This window comes from Mobula birostris, chromosome 16, assembly GCF_030028105.1.
Source record: "Mobula birostris isolate sMobBir1 chromosome 16, sMobBir1.hap1, whole genome shotgun sequence".
Taxonomy (NCBI): Eukaryota; Metazoa; Chordata; class Chondrichthyes; order Myliobatiformes; family Myliobatidae; genus Mobula; species Mobula birostris.
Window position 1 is genome coordinate 81,233,503 of NC_092385.1, and position 19,254 is coordinate 81,252,756.

The 19,254-nt window shown below is 40.8% G+C and overlaps 1 protein-coding gene across 1 annotated transcript in view; it reads left to right on the forward strand.

Moving 5' to 3' along the window:
• The window catches only part of fancd2 (FA complementation group D2), a 174,055-nt gene that overhangs the window by 75,024 nt on the left and 79,777 nt on the right, over nucleotides 1–19,254 (forward strand). The window contains exons 21-23 of the mRNA XM_072281001.1: nucleotides 1,836–1,909; nucleotides 3,633–3,770; nucleotides 3,881–3,981. Coding sequence (XP_072137102.1) covers nucleotides 1,836–1,909; nucleotides 3,633–3,770; nucleotides 3,881–3,981 — 313 coding nt within the window. The remainder of the gene's footprint in view (nucleotides 1–1,835; nucleotides 1,910–3,632; nucleotides 3,771–3,880; nucleotides 3,982–19,254) is intronic.

Here is a 19,254-nt window from a genome sequence, read left to right on the forward strand (position 1 = left end):
CTCCAGCAAAACCACCTTTCTCCCATGAACCCTGATCCTTGAGTCCATCACTTTCCCTGATATTCTCACTTTCTAAACCATTTCCTAATACACAAACCTTGTGCTTCAGAGAAAATGCCTCACAGATGAAGAGCTTGGCAAAGCTGTTCTTTTGAGGTGTCTTGTTCTCATGTCCATAGACTAGCGAGGGTGTGGCAAAGGAGGGACTTGGCTGTGATTGCTATTCCAGTTGACATGGTGATGTCATATCCAAATCTTATAACCCACAGTACTGAGTAACTAAAAAATAAAAATAGATAGAATTTGTTGTTTCTTTTGTCTGATTCTTGAAGCTAATGCTGGCCTTGGCTATTAAATCAATCTGATGTAATTTTATCATTGCGGATAAAATGTCTTTATGTGAGAGAAAAACATCCTTTAGGGACATCTCTGCTTATAACATGGGATTCAATGGAAAATGAGGTGTTTGCATTATAGAAAATTGTGCACTGCGTGGTAGTGAAACTGCACTAAGGCGGATAGGAAAGCTCTGCAAAACTGCTCAACACATCACTGGCACCAGTCCACCTGCCATCAAGGACATGTATACAAAATAGTCCTAGAAAATGGCAAAAAATACTTTATACTTTATTGTCGCCAAACAGTTGATACTAGAACATACAATCATCACAGCGATATTTGATTCTGCGCTTTCCACTCCCTGGATTACAAATATTATATAGTAAAAATTAGTAAATATTAAAAATTTAAACTATAAATCATAAATAGAAAATAGAAAAATGGAAAGTAAGGTAGTGCAAAAAAACAGAGAGGCCGGTCCGGATATTTGGAGGGTACGGCCCAGATCCGGGTCAGGATCCGTTCAGCAGTCTTATCACAGTTGGAAAGAAGCTGTTCCCAGAACTGGCCGTACGAGTCTTCAAGCTCCTGAGCCTTCTCCCGGAGGGAAGAGGGACGAAAAGTGTGTTGGCTGGGTGGGTCGTGTCCTTGATTATCCTGGCAGCACTGCTCTGACAGCGTGTGGTGTAAAGTGAGTCCAAGGACGCAAGGTTGGTTTGTGTGATGTGCTGCGCCGTGTTCACGATCTTCTGCAGCTCCTTCCGGTCTTGGACAAGACAAACTTCCATACCAGGTTGTGATGCACCCTAGTAGAATGCTTTCTACGGTGCATCTATAAAAATTAGTGAGGGTTTTAGGGGACAGGCCAATATTATGAAGCATCACACCCATCTTGTTCGTGAATTGTCTGTCCCACTGCCATCAGGGAGAAGGCTATAAAGCATCCCTGCCAGGACCACCAAACTCAAAAGCAATAAGGCTAATCAATACCTCTGTCACTAACCCACCCCAGCATATTCCCACCACCACTACTTTTTCATTTCCTGTCAGTTACTTTATGTTCAGACACTCCTGTACCTAGTGTCACTTTATGGACATACAGTCAATCTATATCTATCTATATATAAAACTACCTTATGTATTTAATTTGTTGTGTTTTTTGTTATTATTGTGTTTTTTTTAATCTTACGTTTATTTTTTATGCTGTATTGGATCCACATTAGCAATTATTGTGTTCTCCTTTACACTTGTGTACTGGAAATGGCATTAAACAATCATGAATGTTGATATATATGGATGGTTTTGAGGGACTGCCTTCTTATGCGATTGCCTGTGTATGTGGAAGAAGTGTGAAATTGTGTCCTCCTTTGAGACTTAGCATTAGTGAGTTGTGCCACTCTGTGCTTCTCAGTGTGGTAGACCTTTTAAAAATAATAAAATGGAAAAATATGTTGAAGCGTATATTAAGCACCTTCCTCCTTTTGCTCGTGATCTAGGAACTGATTGGAAGAAGTGTACTTGATGATTTTCAAGAGGATTTTGTTGTAGATCTGATACCAGAAATAGAGAAGTAAGTCGTGAATTATGGTTTGCTCATGTATGATAAAAGTAAACTTTTGTTTATTAGGGAACCACTTATTCAGTATATGGAATACCATGGTGAGGATGAGTGAATGAATGGAATAACTGATCATTCATTAAGTAATAATCACAAGTGATTCTATAGATACTGGAAATCCAAAGCAACTCAACAGGTCAGGCAGTGTCTATGGAGGGGAATAAACAGTCAACATTTTGGGCCTAGACTCTTCGGTGACCAGTGGCGTTCTGGAGGGATCTGTTTTGTGACCCCCCCTCCTCTTTGTGATTTTTTATAAATGACCTGGATGAAGAAGTAGAAGGATGGGTTAGTAGGTTTGCTGATCACACAAAGGTTGGAGGTGTTGTGGATAGTCTGGGAGGGTTGTCAGAGGTCACAGTACTTTGATAGGATGCAGAACTGGGCTGAGAAGTGGCAGATGGAGCTCAACCCAGATAAGTGTGAAGTGGTCATTTTGGTAGGTCAAATTTGAAGACAGAATACAGAATTAATAGTAAGACTCTTGGCAGTGTGGAGGATCAGAGAGATCTTGGGGGTCCGTGTCCAAAGGGCACTCAAAGCTGCTGTGACATGGCATTTTGGCATTCATCAACTGTGGGATTGAGCTTAAGAACCATGAGGTAATGTTACAGCTATATAAGACCTTAGTCAGACCCCACTTGGAGTACTATATTCAGTCTGGTCACCTCACTACAGGAAAGAATGCCAAGGAGATTTACAAGAAAGTTGCCTGGATTGGAGAGCGTGCCTTATGAGAATAGGTTGAGTGAACTTGGCCTTTTCTCCTTGGAGTGACAAAGGATGAAAGGTGACCTGATAGAGGTGTATAATATGATGAGAGGCATTGACTGTGTGGATAGCTAGAGACTTTTTCCCAGGGCTGAAATGGCTAACATAATGGGGCATAGTTTTAAGGTGCTTGGAAGTAGGTACAGAGTGGATATCAGGGGTAAGTTTTTCACACAGAGAGTGATGGGTGTGTGGAATGCACTACCGACGACGGTAGTGAAGGCAGGTACAACAGGGTCTTTGAAGAGACTTGGGTAGGTACATGGAGCTTAGAAAAATAGAGGGCTGTGCAGTAGGGTAATTTTAGGCAGTTTCTAGAGTAGGTTACGTGGTCAGCACAACATTGGGAGCTGAAGGGCCTGTAATACGCTGAAGATTTCTATGTTCTTTATCAGGACACCTGACCAAAAATAATTGTTCTGTGTCAGCACCAGAAACCTCATTTGTAAACTGCATTTTATTGAGGAAGAAAGATGGTATGAGACTAAAAAATGCAAATCAATGCTTTAAGTGGATAATCTAAATACCAGTGGGAATTTTGTTTCTCTTTCACCTTTTTAAAATGTGATTGTGCAGTAGGTTGAACAATGCAGTGATAAACATTGCCTTGAGAAACTCGTAGATCGCACAAGCATGATCTAATTTTGACCTTGCCTTGCAAGGACAGGTCCATGTGGCCTGTCTGAACAATACTGTCAATTGATGCTGTACCAGGGGACCTTTGGGATTCTGAATAAGGGGATCATGAGCCTTTCCATTAGAAGTTGGATTGAAACTCCCCAGGTTAATTTTGTCCAATTTTCTACAGTCAGTTTTATTGACATGTTTTGAATATGTGAAAATATTTCCAGTACTCAATGTGTTTTATTATGCTGTTCTGTGCTCCATATTTTGATTCTTTCAGTGAATACCTGCTACCATTGAAGTGCATGTATAACTTGGATGAAGAAGAGAGTGAAGGTGGAATTGTAATCAACCTTCTGCCGCTGTTGTCCAATAGCGTGAATAACACTGGCTTTAAAGGCAAACAGGGAATCAAGAAGTAAGGATTAGCAGTGGTTATAACAGTTTTATTGTAAAACAGTCAAAGCATAGATTGACTTTGTTTTAAAGAAAACAAAGAATAAATGTTGTTTATTTGTCTATTTTTAGATGTGTTTCTCCTGTGAGTCTTGCTTCCTTTTTCCGTTTGCTGAGGCTCTGTGAAGAGGTGCAACATCACGGAAATTTGGAGGAAATTGATGCCTTGTTAGGTAGGTTTTGAGGGCCTTGCTGGAGTTTGAATAGGAAAAAGGTAATATTAGAAATGATTCAGATTCACTTCTGTTTATTTATCACACATACGTTGAAGCAGGTAGTGAAATACATTATTTGTGTAACAATCAACACAGCCTAAGGATGTGCTCGAATAAATAGCACTTGACTTTAGCTGAAGGCTGTTTTCCAAGAAGCTGGTAATTTCTCGACAGTCGTATTTCTGTAATTTTGCAATGAATCTACTTCAGGTAATTTAAAAAAAAAACTTAATTGTCTGTAAATATACCTGTAGGTATAGCAAAACTCTGATAATCTGCTATTTAACCATTCAGAAATCTCTATAGTTCAGCTTCTGGATCACTAGGTTATGTTTGCCGCATTATTTTTCCTATTAGCTGGGGTCCCAGTTCCTGCTCACCTCTTCAACTTGATCGGTTCACTGGGAAGTTTATTACCATAATGTTAACACATAAAAATGTGAATTTAAAATGCGCTGACGGGTGAGGGGAGATGGCCTGGAAAATCTGCTAATCTGGCACTACCGAAGTCCTAAATGTGGTGGATTGTCTGAGCTTCGCTGTAATGAGTTACCTGTTAGTATCAGTTTAACTCAGACTGTTAGGAGTGCACCACAATAATTTACAGTGAAATCCCGTTGTAAAGCGATCGTTTGGGTCCATAAAATGTCATCGCGAAAAAAGCGGGGTCGCGCTAAATCAGGGTGGTTGTTACTGTAGAAATTAAAACACAAATTAATTTTTAGTAAAGCTTTTTAATACACAAAACAACAAATAAAAACATTCAAGAATATTAGCAATCATCATTTACAGTTTATTTCTTTAAAAAGTGATTGAGTGTTCCTTGCTTGAACGTAGCATGTCACTGGCTGCGAGCGAAATCTAGAATACTTCTGAGTTGGAGGTTTTTTACGTGGTCCACCTCCTGGGTCTCCAGCCAATGGAGGCTAGCCTCGAGGTGTTCAATGGCTTCAGACACTTCTGGGGTGGGGTGGAGGCTCTTCATTATCATCTTCTTGTGGCTCGAGAGCCGGTACACTTGCCTCCGCCAGTGCTATATTTACGTTACGGACAGCAGGGACAAAAGTTTTGTGAAACTAATCCTCAAAGATGACACTTGTCATCCAAACATTGCTGCTGTGCGTGTACTCGAACGGTAACGACTTCATGTTGACATGGTGGAAACAGCAGGGCAAGTGAGATTTGCCAATTATGAGTGGTTTTAACTTAAAGTGGAGTGCAAAAGTTTGGGCACCCCGGTCAAAATTTCTGTTACTGTGAATAGTTAAGCGAGTAAAAGATGAACTGATCTCCAAAAGGCATTAAGTTAAAGATGACACATTTCTTTAATATTTTAAGCAAGAAAACCTTTTTATTTCCATCTTTTACAGTTTCAAAATAACAAAAAAGGAAAAGGGCCCGAAGCAAAAATTTGGGCACCCTGCATGGCAGTGCTTAGTAACACCCCCTTTGGCAAGTATCACAGCTTGTAAATGCTTTTTGTAGCCAGCTAAGAGTCTTTCAATTCTTGTTTAGGGGATTTTCGCCCATTCTTCCTTGCAAAAGGTTTCTAGTTCTGTGAGATTCTTGGGCCGTCTTGCATGCACTGCTCGTTTGAGGCATATCCACGGATTCTCGATGAAGTTTAGGTCAGGGGACCGTGAGGGCCATGGCAAAACCTTCAGCTTGCGCCTCTTGAGGTAGTCCATTGTGGATTTTGAGATGTGTTTAGGATCATTATCCTGTTGTAGAAGCCATCCTGTTTTCATCTTCAGCTTTTTTACAGATGGCGTGATGTTTGCTTCCAGAATTTGCTGGTATTTAATGGAATTCATTCTTCCCTCTACAAACGTTCCCCATGCCACTGGCTGCAACACAAGCCCAAAGCATGATCGATCCACCCCTGTGCTTAACAGTTGGAGAGGGATTCTTTTCATGAAATTCTGCACCCTTTTTTTCTCCAAACGTACCTTTGCTCATTGCTGCCAAAAAGTTCTATTCAAAAGGTTCAAAGGAACACCTAAACAAGCCTGATGCATTTTGGAAACAAGTGCTGTGAACTGATGGAAGTTAAAATATAACTAGAAGCAAGGAAGAATGGGCAAAAATCCTCCAAACAAGAATTGAAAGACTCTTAGCTGGCTACAAAAAACATTTACAAGCTGTGATACTTGCCAAAGGGGGTGTTACTAAGCACTGCCATGCAGGGTGCCCAAACTTTTGCTTCAGTCCCTTTTCCTTTTTTGTTATGTTGAAACTGTAAAAGATGGAAATAAAAAAGTTTTCTTGCTTACAATATTAAAGAAATGTGTCATCTTTAACTTTATGCCTTTTGGAAATCAGTTCATCTTTTACTCACTGAGCTGTTCACAGTAACAGAAATTTTGACCGGGGGTACCCAAACTTTTGCATGCCACTGTATGTGTTCCAATCTTGTTTACACAAAACAACGTCACATGATCTTTGCGTTATTTGAACCCCTCACGTCGGTGGCCATCATCTTTGCTAGCCAGTCTACGGTCTGGGATCATCCTGTAGCAGAGGCCTGTGTCGTCACAGTTGTACACTTGTTCTTCCACGTAGCCACCTTCTTCTAAGAGAGTTTTTAGTTCATCCGGGTGTTCGCTGGCGGCTGCACTGTCGGCTGAGCGAATTTCTCCTGGCACTAACACTTGAGAAATCCCATAACGGCATTTAAACCGGTCTAGCCATCCATTGCTAGCTTTGAACTGTGAGGTTTCTCCATTGATCTGCTTGTCAAACTTCTCGGCTTGAGCTTTGAGAATAGGACCGGAAATTGGAAGGCCTTCTGAGCGAGCTTGAACGAACCACTCGTACAGGGAGTCATCCAGGCTGACATCTTTGGCTTCTTCAGGCGTTTGGCTTTTAGTCCTGCTTCTTCTTCAACTTTGCAAAGCGACGCGCATATCTTTTCTTAGTGAGATTTCCAGCCACGAAGTGTTGATTCCGGTATTCCAAGGTCTCGTGCAATTTGAGTTTGACTTTTAGTCTTGATCGCATCAAGTGCATGAAGCTTATCTTTCACAGAAAAAAATTTCTTTTTCCAGCAGTTTGTTCCATTTTCAGCAAAAAAAATGTCCAACGACTCACATAAAATGCTGGAGGAATGCAGCAGGCCAGGCAGCATCTGGTTGAGACCCTTCGTGAGGACTAACAGAAAAAAGAGATAGTAAGAGATTTGAAAGTGGGAGGGGAGGGAGAGACCTGAAATGATAGGAGAAGACAGGAGGGGGAGGGATGAAGCCAAGAGCAGGGAAGTTGATCGGCAAAAGGGATACAAGGCTGGAGAAGAGGTGAGTATGGATTGACATGGACATGGAGTCCAATGACTCATTGCATTATATCCGATTTCGCATTAAATCGGGGCACGTAAAATCAGGGTTTCACTGTATTTCCCTCTCTGATCCCAATATCTTAACTATTTTTTTTTCTTTGCTCTGGGTTGCTGCTTTGTACCATTTGCAATTGGTTGCCATTAGTTGGTAATGCTGCAAATACAAGCACATGTCCAATTATTATCCTGTTCAGAACATTAGAGGTTCAAAAATGTAAGTCTCCACTATAGAACTACTGCTGTTACTTGGGCCACATAGTCATGAATGATAGGCCAGCTGGTGGCGTAGTGGGATCAGCGCTGGACTTCAGGGCGAGAGGTCCCGAGTTCGAATCCAGCCGGCTCCCTTGCACACTTTCCATCCGTGCTGGGTTGAGCTGATGATTTCTTTTTTAAAAAAAAAACTCACCCGGCAGAAGGCAATGGCAAACCACTGCTGTAACTTGCCTCGTACACAATTTCCCAATACGTCAGAGCGTCGTGGAAGGAAATCGTCTGCTAACTGGAAAAAATTCTGGATGCAACATGTCTTTAGTCATGAACGATAGCTTCTCATTGTTCCCAGAAAAGCTTGTATTTACACTCAATGGGCACTTTGAGGTACACCTGTACAGTTGCTCATAATCAGCCAATCACATGGCAGCAACTGAAGGCATAAAGGCAAGTTATTCAGACCAAACATCAGAATGGGGAAGGAATGTGATGTAAGCGACTTACTGTGGAAAGATTGTTGCTGCCAGACAGGGCGGTTTGAGTATCTCAGAAACTGACGATCTCCTGGGATTTTCACACTCACGGTCTCTAGACCTTACAGAGAAATGGTGCATTAAAATAAAAAAAGACATCCAGTGAGCAGCAGTTCTGTGGACAAAAATGTTTTGTTGATGAGGGAGGTCAGAGGAGAATGGCCAGACTTGTTCAAGTTGCTAGGAAGGCAACAGTAACTCAAATAAAAACATGTATCACCACAGTGATGGGCAGAAGAGTATCTCTGAATGCACAGCACGTCGAATCTTAAAGTTGATGGCTGACAGCAGCAAAACACCATGAATGTACAGTCAGTATCACTTCATTAGGTACCTAATAAAATGGCCACTGGCTGTATATAGCACCTTCCATGCCTTTGCAATAAGGTGATAAAGCTGAAAAGGCAAGGAATAAAACCATCAGGATGTAGAACAAGAAACTTGGTAAAGTGGAGGGCTTTGCATAATTTTTGAGCACAGATTAGAAAGCAACCTGGAAGAAGGAACTGTAAGGTGAACTCATTGTTACTGGTTGTGCATTATAGAGACCAGTGGAATCTGTGTTTCATAGATGATTGAATGTGGATTAAATCTGAAACGAAGACTTCTCTTAGGTCACCATTTAGAATAATTGTCTGAGTAGCTCTTCAAAAATATGTATATTATCACCAGTTCATATTATTTGCACATCTTGTGAATTTTTGTTTGTCCTTCTTTGATTGTGTGTATTTTTTCATTGATTCTATGGGTATTTCTTTGTACCTACTGTGAATGCTCGCAAGAAAATGAATTTCAGGGTAGTATATCGTGATCTACATATACTTTGCTTCCTTAAGGTTGTCATAGCTGAAGGAGGTAGTGGGGATATGCTCCCACTACCTATTAAATGTTCCTAATGGTGTGCGTATCAAATGGCCTGTGACAACCAAGTCCAGCTCCTGTGTGGCTTAGCTACTAGCCCTGTTTCTGCTGACAAGTAAAGGGGAAAAAGTGAGGTTACTGACACCTTAAAAACAGTTGCTTCGGGCAAATGGGGCTCGTCAGCCATGGTTGGCAGCTCATCTAGGAGAAGGAAAACTGATCTCAAGCATCTGCTGCCTTGCAGCTATACCCACTCATGGGGAAGATTTCAGGAGTAAACTCTGAGGGAAAACCTGGCCCTAGAGTCCCTAAGGCAGTCCAATGTTGAGTTCAACACTGACTGGCAGCTCCTGCAATGCCACTGTGTTTCTTTGGATTCATCAGCTACATGGAGAGGGGGAGCCTTCTGCATGACGAACAGCCTGCTCTCCATATCATACTGTCCTGGCTGGCGTATTATATAGACACCTAGGATGAAATATCCATGGTTGACCCCGACCAACAGAGGCTTCACACATACTTTGAAAATAAACAAATTTAATATAGAAACATAGAAAATAGGTGCAGGAGTAGGCCATTGGGCCCTTCGAGCCTGCACCGCCATTTATTATGATCATGGCTGATCATCCAACTCAGAACCCTGCACCAGCCTTCCCTCCATACCCCCTGATCCCTGTAGCCACAAGGGCCATATCTAACTCCCTCTTAAATATAGCCAATGAACTGGCCTCAACTGTTTCCTGTGGCAGAGAATTCCACAGATTCACCACTCTCTGTGTGAAGAAGTTTTTCCTAATCTCAGTCCTAAAAGGCTTCCCCTTTATCCTCAAACTGTGACCCCTCGTTCTGGACTTCCCAACATCGGGAACAATCTTCCTGCATCTAGCCTGTCCAATCCCTTTAGGATTTTATACGTTTCAATCAGATCCCCCCTCAATCTTCTAAATTCCAACGAGTACAAGCTCAGTTCATCCAGTCTTTCTTCATATGAAAGTCCTGCCATCCCAGGAATCAATCTGGTGAACCTTCTTTGTACTCCCTCTATGGCAAGGATGTCTTTCCTCAGATTAGGGGACCAAAACTGCACACAATACTCCAGGTGTGGTCTCACCAAGGCCTTGTACAACTGCAGTAGTACCTCCCTGCTCCTGTACTCAAATCCTCTCGCTATAAATGCCAGCATACCATTCGCCTTTTTCACCACCTGCTGTACCTGCATGCCCACTTTCAATGACTGGTGTATAATGACACCCAGGTCTCGTTGCACCTCCCCTTTTCCTAATCGGCCACCATTCGGATAATAATCTGTTTTCCTATTTTTGCCACCAAAGTGGATAACTTCACATTTATCCACATTAAATTGCATCTGCCATGAATTTGCCCACTCACCCAACCTATCCAAGTCACTCTGCATCCTCTTAGCATCCTCCTCACAGCTAACACTGCCGCCCATCTTCGTGTCATCTGCAAACTTGGAGATGCTGCATTTAATTCCCTCATCCAAGTCATTAATATATATTGTAAACAAATGGGGTCCCAGCACTGAGCCTTGCGGTACCCCACTAGTCACTGCCTGCCATTCTGAAAAGGTCCCGTTTATTCCCACTCTTTGCTTCCTGTCTGCTAACCAATTCTCTATCCACATCAATACCTTACCCCCAATACCGTGTGCTTTAAGTTTGCACACTAATCTCCTGTGTGGGACCTTGTGAAAAGCCTTTTGAAAATCCAAATATACCACATCCACTGGTTCTCCCCTATCCACTCTACTAGTTACATCCTCAAAAAATTCTGAGATTCGTCAAACATGATTTTCCTTTCACAAATCCATGCTGACTTTGTCTGATGATTTCACCGCTTTCCAAATGTGCTGTTATCACATCTTTGATAACTGACTCCAGCAGTTTCCCCACCACCGACGTTAGGCTAACCGGTCTATAATTCCCCAGTTTCTCTCTCCCTCCTTTTTTAAAAAGTGGGGTTACATTAGCCACCCTCCAATCCTCAGGAACTAGTCCAGAATCTAACGAGTTTTGAAAAATTATCACTAATGCATCCACTATTTCTTGGGCTACTTCCTTAAGCACTCTGGGATGCAGACCATCTGGCCCTGGGGATTTATCTGCCTTTAATCCCTTCAATTTACCCAACACCACTTCCCTACTAACATGTATTTTGCTCAGTTCCTCCATCTCACTGGACCCTCCGTCCCCTACTATTCCTGGAAGATTATTTATGTCCTCCTTAGTGAAGACAGAACCAAAGTAATTATTCAATTGGTCTGCCATGTCCTTGCTCCCCATAATCAATTCACCTGTTTCTGTCTGCAGGGGACCTACATTTTTCTTTACCAGTCTTTTCCTTTTTACATATCTAGAAAAGCTTTTACAGTCAGTTTTTATGTTCCCTGCCAGTTTTCTCTCATAATCTTTTTTCCCCTTCCTAATTAAGCCCTTTGTCCTCCTCTGCTGGACTCTGAATTTCTCCCAGTTCTCAGGTGAGCCACTTTTTCTGGCTAATTTGTATGCTTCTTCTTTGGAATTGATACTATCCCTAATTTCTCTTGTCAACCACGGGTGCACTTACCTTCCTTGATTTATTCTTTTGCCAAACTGGGATGAACAATTGTTGTAGTTCATCCATGCAATCTTTAAATGCTTGCCATTGCATATCCACCGTCAATCCTTTAAGTGTCATTTGTCAGTCTATCTCAGCTAATTCACATCTCATACCTTCAAGGTTACCTGTCTTTAAGTTCAGAACCTTTGTTTCTGAATTAACTATGTCACTCTCCATCTTAATGAAGAATTCCACCATATTATGGTCACTCTTACCCAAGGAGCCTCTCACGACAAGATTGCTAATTAACCCTTCCTCATTGCTCAAAACCCAGTCTAGAATAGCCTGCTCTCTAGTTGGTTCCTCGACATGTACTTTTACTTTCAAGAGGAAGCTGTATCTGGTGAAGCTTGACAGAACTGTGAGCTGAGCAGCTCTGTGGTGGGTAAGTTTGTTACTGCAATGTAATAGTGCTGATTCATTTGTACAGCTTGGCACAAGAGCAGAAGTCAATATGAACATCAAAATTGTATTTTTTTAAAATTAATTTGACTGATTCCTCAATCAGTTCCCCTCCACCACTCCACCACCACCTTCCTCCATCTGGCAGAACTGGACCTCATTCTCAACAACTTCTCCTTTGGTTTCTCTCACTTTTTCCAGGCTTGAGGCTATTGGCCCCGGCTATGCCTGCCTTTTTGTTGGCTATGTAGAACAGTCCATGTTCCAAGCCTTCCCCAGTAATGCCCGCCAAAACTTCGTTCACTATATTGAAGACTGCATTGGTGCTGCTTCATGCACCCATGCTTGAGCTTGTGAATTTCATCAACTTTTTCTCCAACTTCCACCCTGCCCCTAAATTCACTTGGTCCATTTCAGACAACTTGCTTCCCTTTCCTGGAAAGGAAAGGCTTATCCTGGGAGTACTATTCTCTTTTCTCAATTCCTTTGTCTCTAGTGCATTTATTCCCAGGATAAGCCTTTCCTTTCCATGACATCAGGGAAGTCCTCCTTCAATGAATAGTGTTTTTTCTCCTCTTGCACTGATGCTGCCCTGCTCACATCTGCATTTCCCGGACATACCTACTCACCTCCTCTTCCTGCCACTTTAACAGTGATAGAGTTCCTCTTGTCCTTACCTACCGTCCCATGAGCCTCCACATCCAACACACAATTTTACGCAACCTCCGCCATCTCCAAAGGGATCCTGCCATCAAAGACATCTTTACCACCCCCCCCCCCCAACTCTCCACTTCTCCACAGGGATCCTCTGTGATTCGCTTGTTACTTTGTTGCACCCCATTAAATTTCCCTCCTGGCACCTATCCCTACAGACAGCCAAAGTGCTACACCTGCCCATTCACGTACTCCCTCACTTCCATTCAGAGCTCCAAACAGACCTTCCAGGTGAAGCAATACTTCACCTGTGGATCTGCTGGGATCGCCTGTTGTATCTGATGCTCCCGATGCAACATCCCCTATACTGATGAGACCCATGGTAAATTGGGATTCACTTCGTCAAGCACCTCCACTCCATCTGCCTAAAGCGGAACTTCCTGATGCCAAGCATTTTAATTCCCGTTACCATTCCCATTCCAACATGTCTTGTGCCGTGATGAGGCCACCCTTGGGGTGGAGGAGCAACACCTTATGTTCTGACTGGGTATCCTCCATCCTGATGGCGTGAATATTAATTTCTCCTTTAAGTAAAATATTTTCCTCCTCTGCCCCTCCCCTTTATTCCCCACTCTGGCCTGTTACCCCCTTCTCACCTGCCTATCACCTCCCTCTGTGCCCCTCCTTCTCCAGCCCTTTAGCTTTCCCACCCACCTGGTTTCAGCTATCACCTAGCTATCCTCCTTCCCCTCCACACACCTGTTTATTCTGGCATCTTCCTCCCTCCTTTCTAGTCCTGAAGGAAGGTCGCGGAAAGAAGTGTCAGCTGTTGTTTATTTCCTTGGATGCTGCCAGACCTGCTGAGCTCTCCAGCATTTTGTGTGTGTTCTTTGGATTTCCAGCATCTGCAGAATTTCTTGTGTTTATAAATATATGGTTGTTATTAATAAAACCAATAAGAAACCTGAATTCATGAGAAACCTCTTGAAGTGTTTGGAATAGGAAACTCAACACCACATGGAGGAGGTGAGATAAATAAGGTAGTACAGGTGTCCCCCGCTTTTCGAACGTTGGCTTTCCGAAACCTCACTGTTACAAAAGACCTACATTAGTTCTCTGTTTTCACTAACAGAAGGTGTTTTCACTGTTACAAAAAAAGCAGCACGCGCCCTAAGCAGCTGCTCTTCCCCGGATTCGGAACTGCATTCTCGCCAGCATTGCCTTAACACGTGCCTGTGAGCAGCCGTTTGCAAGATGAGTTCTAAGGTATTGGAAAAGCTAAAAGAACTCGTAAGGGTGTTGTACTTAGTGTAAAACTAGACATAATTAAGCGTTTCAATCGTGGTGAACGAAGCAAGGACAAAGTGAGTTTGGCTTGTGGAAGTTGACAAAGATGATGTTGAAGAGGTTTTGGCATCCCATGACCAAGAACTGATAGATGAAGAGCTGATGCAATTGGAAGAGGAAAGGATAACAATCGAAACCGAATGCAGTAGCGAACGGACCGAAAGTGAAATCGTCCCGGAACTGAACGTGAAGCAACTGCGTGAGATTTTCGCTGCAATGATAAAGTACGACTTTAATTTTGAAAGGGTACGCCGGTTTAGGACATATTTGCCAGATGGATTACAAAGAACTGTATGATAGAAAAATGCGCGAGGCTAGCAGTCAAGCATACTGTCATTTTTCAAGCCTTCCACATCAGCCACAGCTGACGATGAACCTCGACCTTCGACATCAAGGCAGGCAGACATAGAAGAAGATGACCTGCCTGCCCTGATCGACGATGAGATGACACCCCTGTGTCCCACCACCCCAGTGGTCCCAACCCCCGGGCCGCGGACAGATACCGATTCGCGGAGAATGCAGCGGTAGTCGGGAGGCACCCAGCAAGTCTTTAAGAAAAAAGCCAAAATAAACAAGCTAATTAATTACGTGCCGGGTGGCACCTAATTAATTAGCTTGTTTCTTTCAGCTTTTTTCTTAAAGATGTGCTGGATGTGTCCCGGCCACTGCTGCATGCTTTGTGAATCAGTATCAGTTTGCTGCCTGGAGGGTGGGGGCCACTGCACCACCCCAACCTCTGACCACTCAGCCTGACACACCATCATCAGTGTGCTTGGCGCTGTGCCAATTCCGGTAAGTGATACTAAACTGTACATACATTATTTCTACTTTATATAGGCTGTGTATTTTTATGTGTTATTTGGTATGATTTGGCAGCTTCTTAACTTAAAGGTTACTGGAGAGCGCTTGCGTGAGATTTTCGCTATGGAGAACAGTGCAAGCAATTGTTGTAGAGAAGTATTTCTAATTTATATAGGCTGTGTATTTATATCATTCCTGCTTTTACTGTATGTTACTGTTATTTTAGGTTTTATGTGTTATTTAGCATGATTTAGTAGGTTATTTTTGGGTTTGCGAACACTCACAAATTTTTCCCATATAAATAGTAATTGCTTCTTCACTTTACGACATTCCGGCTTACGAACGGTTTTGTAGGAACACTCTACTTTCAGATGGCAAGGGAAACCTGTATAGGTGGGTTCATCAGCATACTCATTTATCAGTAATGAGGAAGATTGAATGACCGAATGTTTCTGTATAGATAAAACTGGTGACAAAATGCCATTCAGAAAAGGAAATATGGCTGTAATACAATATCATTGTTGCCACTTAACTCTGTAACTGCTAAGTAACTGAGGTTATAAGAAAAAGTCAGGTTGACACTGAGCAGTCCAACCAAAGTATTAGGCTGTGGTGGACCAAAGACACAGAGGGCCTACTGTCTACTTCTTTCTTTCTTTCTTTTTAAATTTTTTTATTAATTTTTCAAAATTACCAACTCAGTAACAAAGTTGGTACACAGAGATTGGAAAAATGTTCATCAACATATATAAAATGAATTTTAAGTAACATAGATATGAAGGACTTCCAAACTCATAATGAGATTAAACATTAAAAAAGAAATAGAAAGAAAAAAAATATATAAACAAAAAAAACCCCAAGGAAATGAAAACAGGCCTAGACCAACAGCTTATATCGGACATGTTCAATAATGTCGTTAACTCCGCTCCTCTCCTCATATAATTTAAGTTTAGAAAAAAAATTCGGAAAGGTCAGATTACATCGTATGAAAATGTTGCATAAAAGGTTTCCAAGTTTCTTCAAATTTAACCGAAGGGTCAAAAATATCACTTCTAATTTTTTCCAAATTTAAACTTAATATGGTTTGAGAAAACCATTGGAATATAGTTGGAGGATTCGTTTCCTTCCAGTTCAACAAAATAGATCTTCTCGCCATTAAAGTAACAAAAGCTATCATTCGACAGGCTGAAGAAGACAAAGATCTATGTTCTACCATTGGCAATCCAAAGATTGCCGTAATAGGATGGGGTTTTAAATCGAAGCATAGAACTGTTGAAATAATATCAAAAATGTCTTTCCAATATTTTTCCAAAAGAGGACAGGACCAAAACATGAGTTAAAGAAGCCACTTCAGAGTGACATCTATCACAAGTAGGGTTTATATGGGAAAAGAAATGAACTAGTTTATCTTTGGACATAGGAGCTCTGTGTACTACTTTAAATTGTATTAAAGTATGTCTAGCACATATACAAGTACTAACTAATTGAAAGATTTTATCCCATTTCTCTGTCGGTCGGGAAAGTTGAAGTTTCCTTTCCCATTCATTTTTAATTTTATCAGATATATCTGGCTGTAATTTCATAATTATATCATAAATTATTGCTATTAATCCCTTCTGCAAAGGATTAAGCCTAAAATTTTATCAAGAGTGCCAGATGGATTGGAAGTCGGAAAGGTAGGCAACGTAATATTTAAAAAATTTCTTATTTGTAAGTATCTAAAAAGATGGGATCTAGGCAAATCAAATTTCTCAGATAACTGCTCAAAAGACATATAGCAGTTATCCAAAAATAAATTGCGAAAACATATTATGCCTTTCGTTTTCCATATCAAAAAGGCTTGGTCCATTACCGAAGTTGGAAAAAAAATTAGATATAATAGGGCTTGATAACATAAATTCATTCAGGCCAAAAAATGTATGAAATTGAAACCATATTCGCAATGTATGTTTAACTATAGGGTTGAAAATTTGTTTATTCAATTTAGATAGTGCAAAAGGCAATGAAGTTCCTAAAATGGAGGCTAAAGAAAACCCTTGTACAGAATGGCCTTCAAGGTTTACCCAATGTGGGCTTGGAGTTATATTCCAATCTTGTGTCCAAAATATTAAGTATCGGATATTGATTGCTCAGTAGTAAAATCTTAGGACAGGCAATGCCAAACCACCTTCTTTCTTAGATTTCTGTAAGTATTTTTTACTTAATCTGGGATTTCTATTTTGCCATATATAAGAAGAAATTTTAGAGTCAATAATATCAAAAAAAGATTTAGGAATAAAAGTCGGTATCGCTTGAAATAAATATAAAAATTTGGGTAAAATAATCATTTTAAAAGCATTAATACGGCCAATCAATGATAGAGATAAAGGGGACCATTTGGTAATCAGTTGTTTAACCTGATTAATTAATGGTAAAAGGTTGAAATTGAATAGATCCTTATGTCTCTTAGTAATTTTAACTCCCAAATAAGTAAAATAATCAGTAATCAATCTAAATGGAGAATTTCTATAAATAGGAACCTGCATATTTAATGGAAAGAGTTCATTCTTACTTAGGTTCAGTTTATAATCAGAAAAGCTACTAAACTGAGCAAGCAAAGTTAATACTGCCGGAATAGATTTTCCTGGGTTAGAAATATATAATAGTAGATCATCTGCATATAGTGATAATTTATGAGTCTCATTTCCACGGGTAATACCAAATATATTAGGGGAGTCACGAATAGCAATAGCTAACGGTTCCAAGGCAATATCAAATAGTAATGGACTAAGAGGGCAACCCTGCCTAGTACCATGGAATAAATGAAAGAAAGGGGATCTTTGGTTGTTAGTAAATACCGAGGCCAAAGGGGTAAAATATATCAGTTTAATCCAGGAAATGAATATCGAACTAAAATTGGATTTCTCAAGGGTATTAAATAAATATACCCATTCAACTCTATCAAAAGCTTTTTCAGCATCCAATGAAACGACACATTCTGGAATTTTGGGTGAAGGCGTATAAAGGATATTCATTAATCTCCTAATATTAAAAAAAGAGTAACGATTTTTAATAAATCCAGTTTGATCAGAAATAATTTGGGGTATATATTCTCCAATCTCGTTGCCAATATTTTAGAAAAAATCTTAGAATCAACATTCAGCAGAGATATAGGCCTATAAGATGCACATTCAGTAGGATCCTTATCTTTTTTTAAGAATTAGGGAAATAGAAGCTCGATAGAAAGATTGTGGTAATTTACCTATTGAAACTGCATCCCTAAAAACGCTACATAGCCAAGGAGTTAGTGTAGTTGAGAAAAATTTTTAAAATTCTCCTGTAAATCCATCTGGACCAGGTGCTTTACCTGAATTCATTGAAAAAATAGCGTTCTTTATTTCCTCTACAGTAATAGGCACATCTAGTTTTGAACGTTCATTAGATGATAATTTTGGAATATTCAATTTCTTTAAAAATTCATACATTATAGTGGAGTCATCAGGAAATTCTGATTGATAAAGAGAGGTATAAAATTCTTGAAAGGATTTATTAATCTTGTCATGGTCAACTGTCAAAGTGCCATCTTGTTTACGAATTTTAAGAATCTGTCGTTTAACCGAGGCCAATTTCAATTGTTTAGCTAAAAGTTTCCCAGTTTTATCACCATGTATATAAAATTACTCTTAGTTTTGATTAATTGACTTCCAATTGAAGATGATAATAAAAGGTTATGTTCCATTTGAAGTTCAACTCTCTGTTTATAAAGTTCTTGATTAGGAGCTATAGAATATTTCTTATCAACTTCTTTAATCTTGTTAACCAGTTTAAGTATTTCCTTGTTAGTTCGCTTTTTTAGTCCAGCAGTGTATGAAATAATTTGTCCACGAAACTGTCCACTTCAAGGACTTTTGGGGATTAGTAGTAGTCCAGAAGTTTAAAAAAAAAACAATGGGTATAGCACACTATCAAGCATATCTTTCCCTCACCCCCCCCCCGCCCCCCAATTTCTGCTTTCCACTGGGATTGCTCCCTACGCAACTCCCTTGTCCATTCGGCCCTCCCCACTGATCTCCCCCCGGCTTGATCCTTGCAAGCAGAGCAAGTACTACGCTTGCCCCTACTCCTCCTCCCTCACTACCATTCAGGGACCCAAACAGTCCTTCCAGGTGAGGTGACACTTCACCTATGAGTCTGTTGAGGGCATATACTGTGTCCGGTACTCCTGATGTGACCTCCTGTATATCAGTGAGACCCGACGTAGATCAGGAGAGCACTTTGTTGAGCACCTACGCTCCCTCTGCCAGAAAAAAAACATCTCCCAGTGGCCACCCATTTTAATTCCACTTCTCATTCCCATTCTGATATGTCCTTCCATGGCTTCCTCCATTGTCATGATGAGGCCACACTAAGGTTGGAGGAACAACGCCTTGTATTTCATCTGGGTAGCCTCCAACCTGATGGCATGAACATCGATTTCTCAAACTTCTG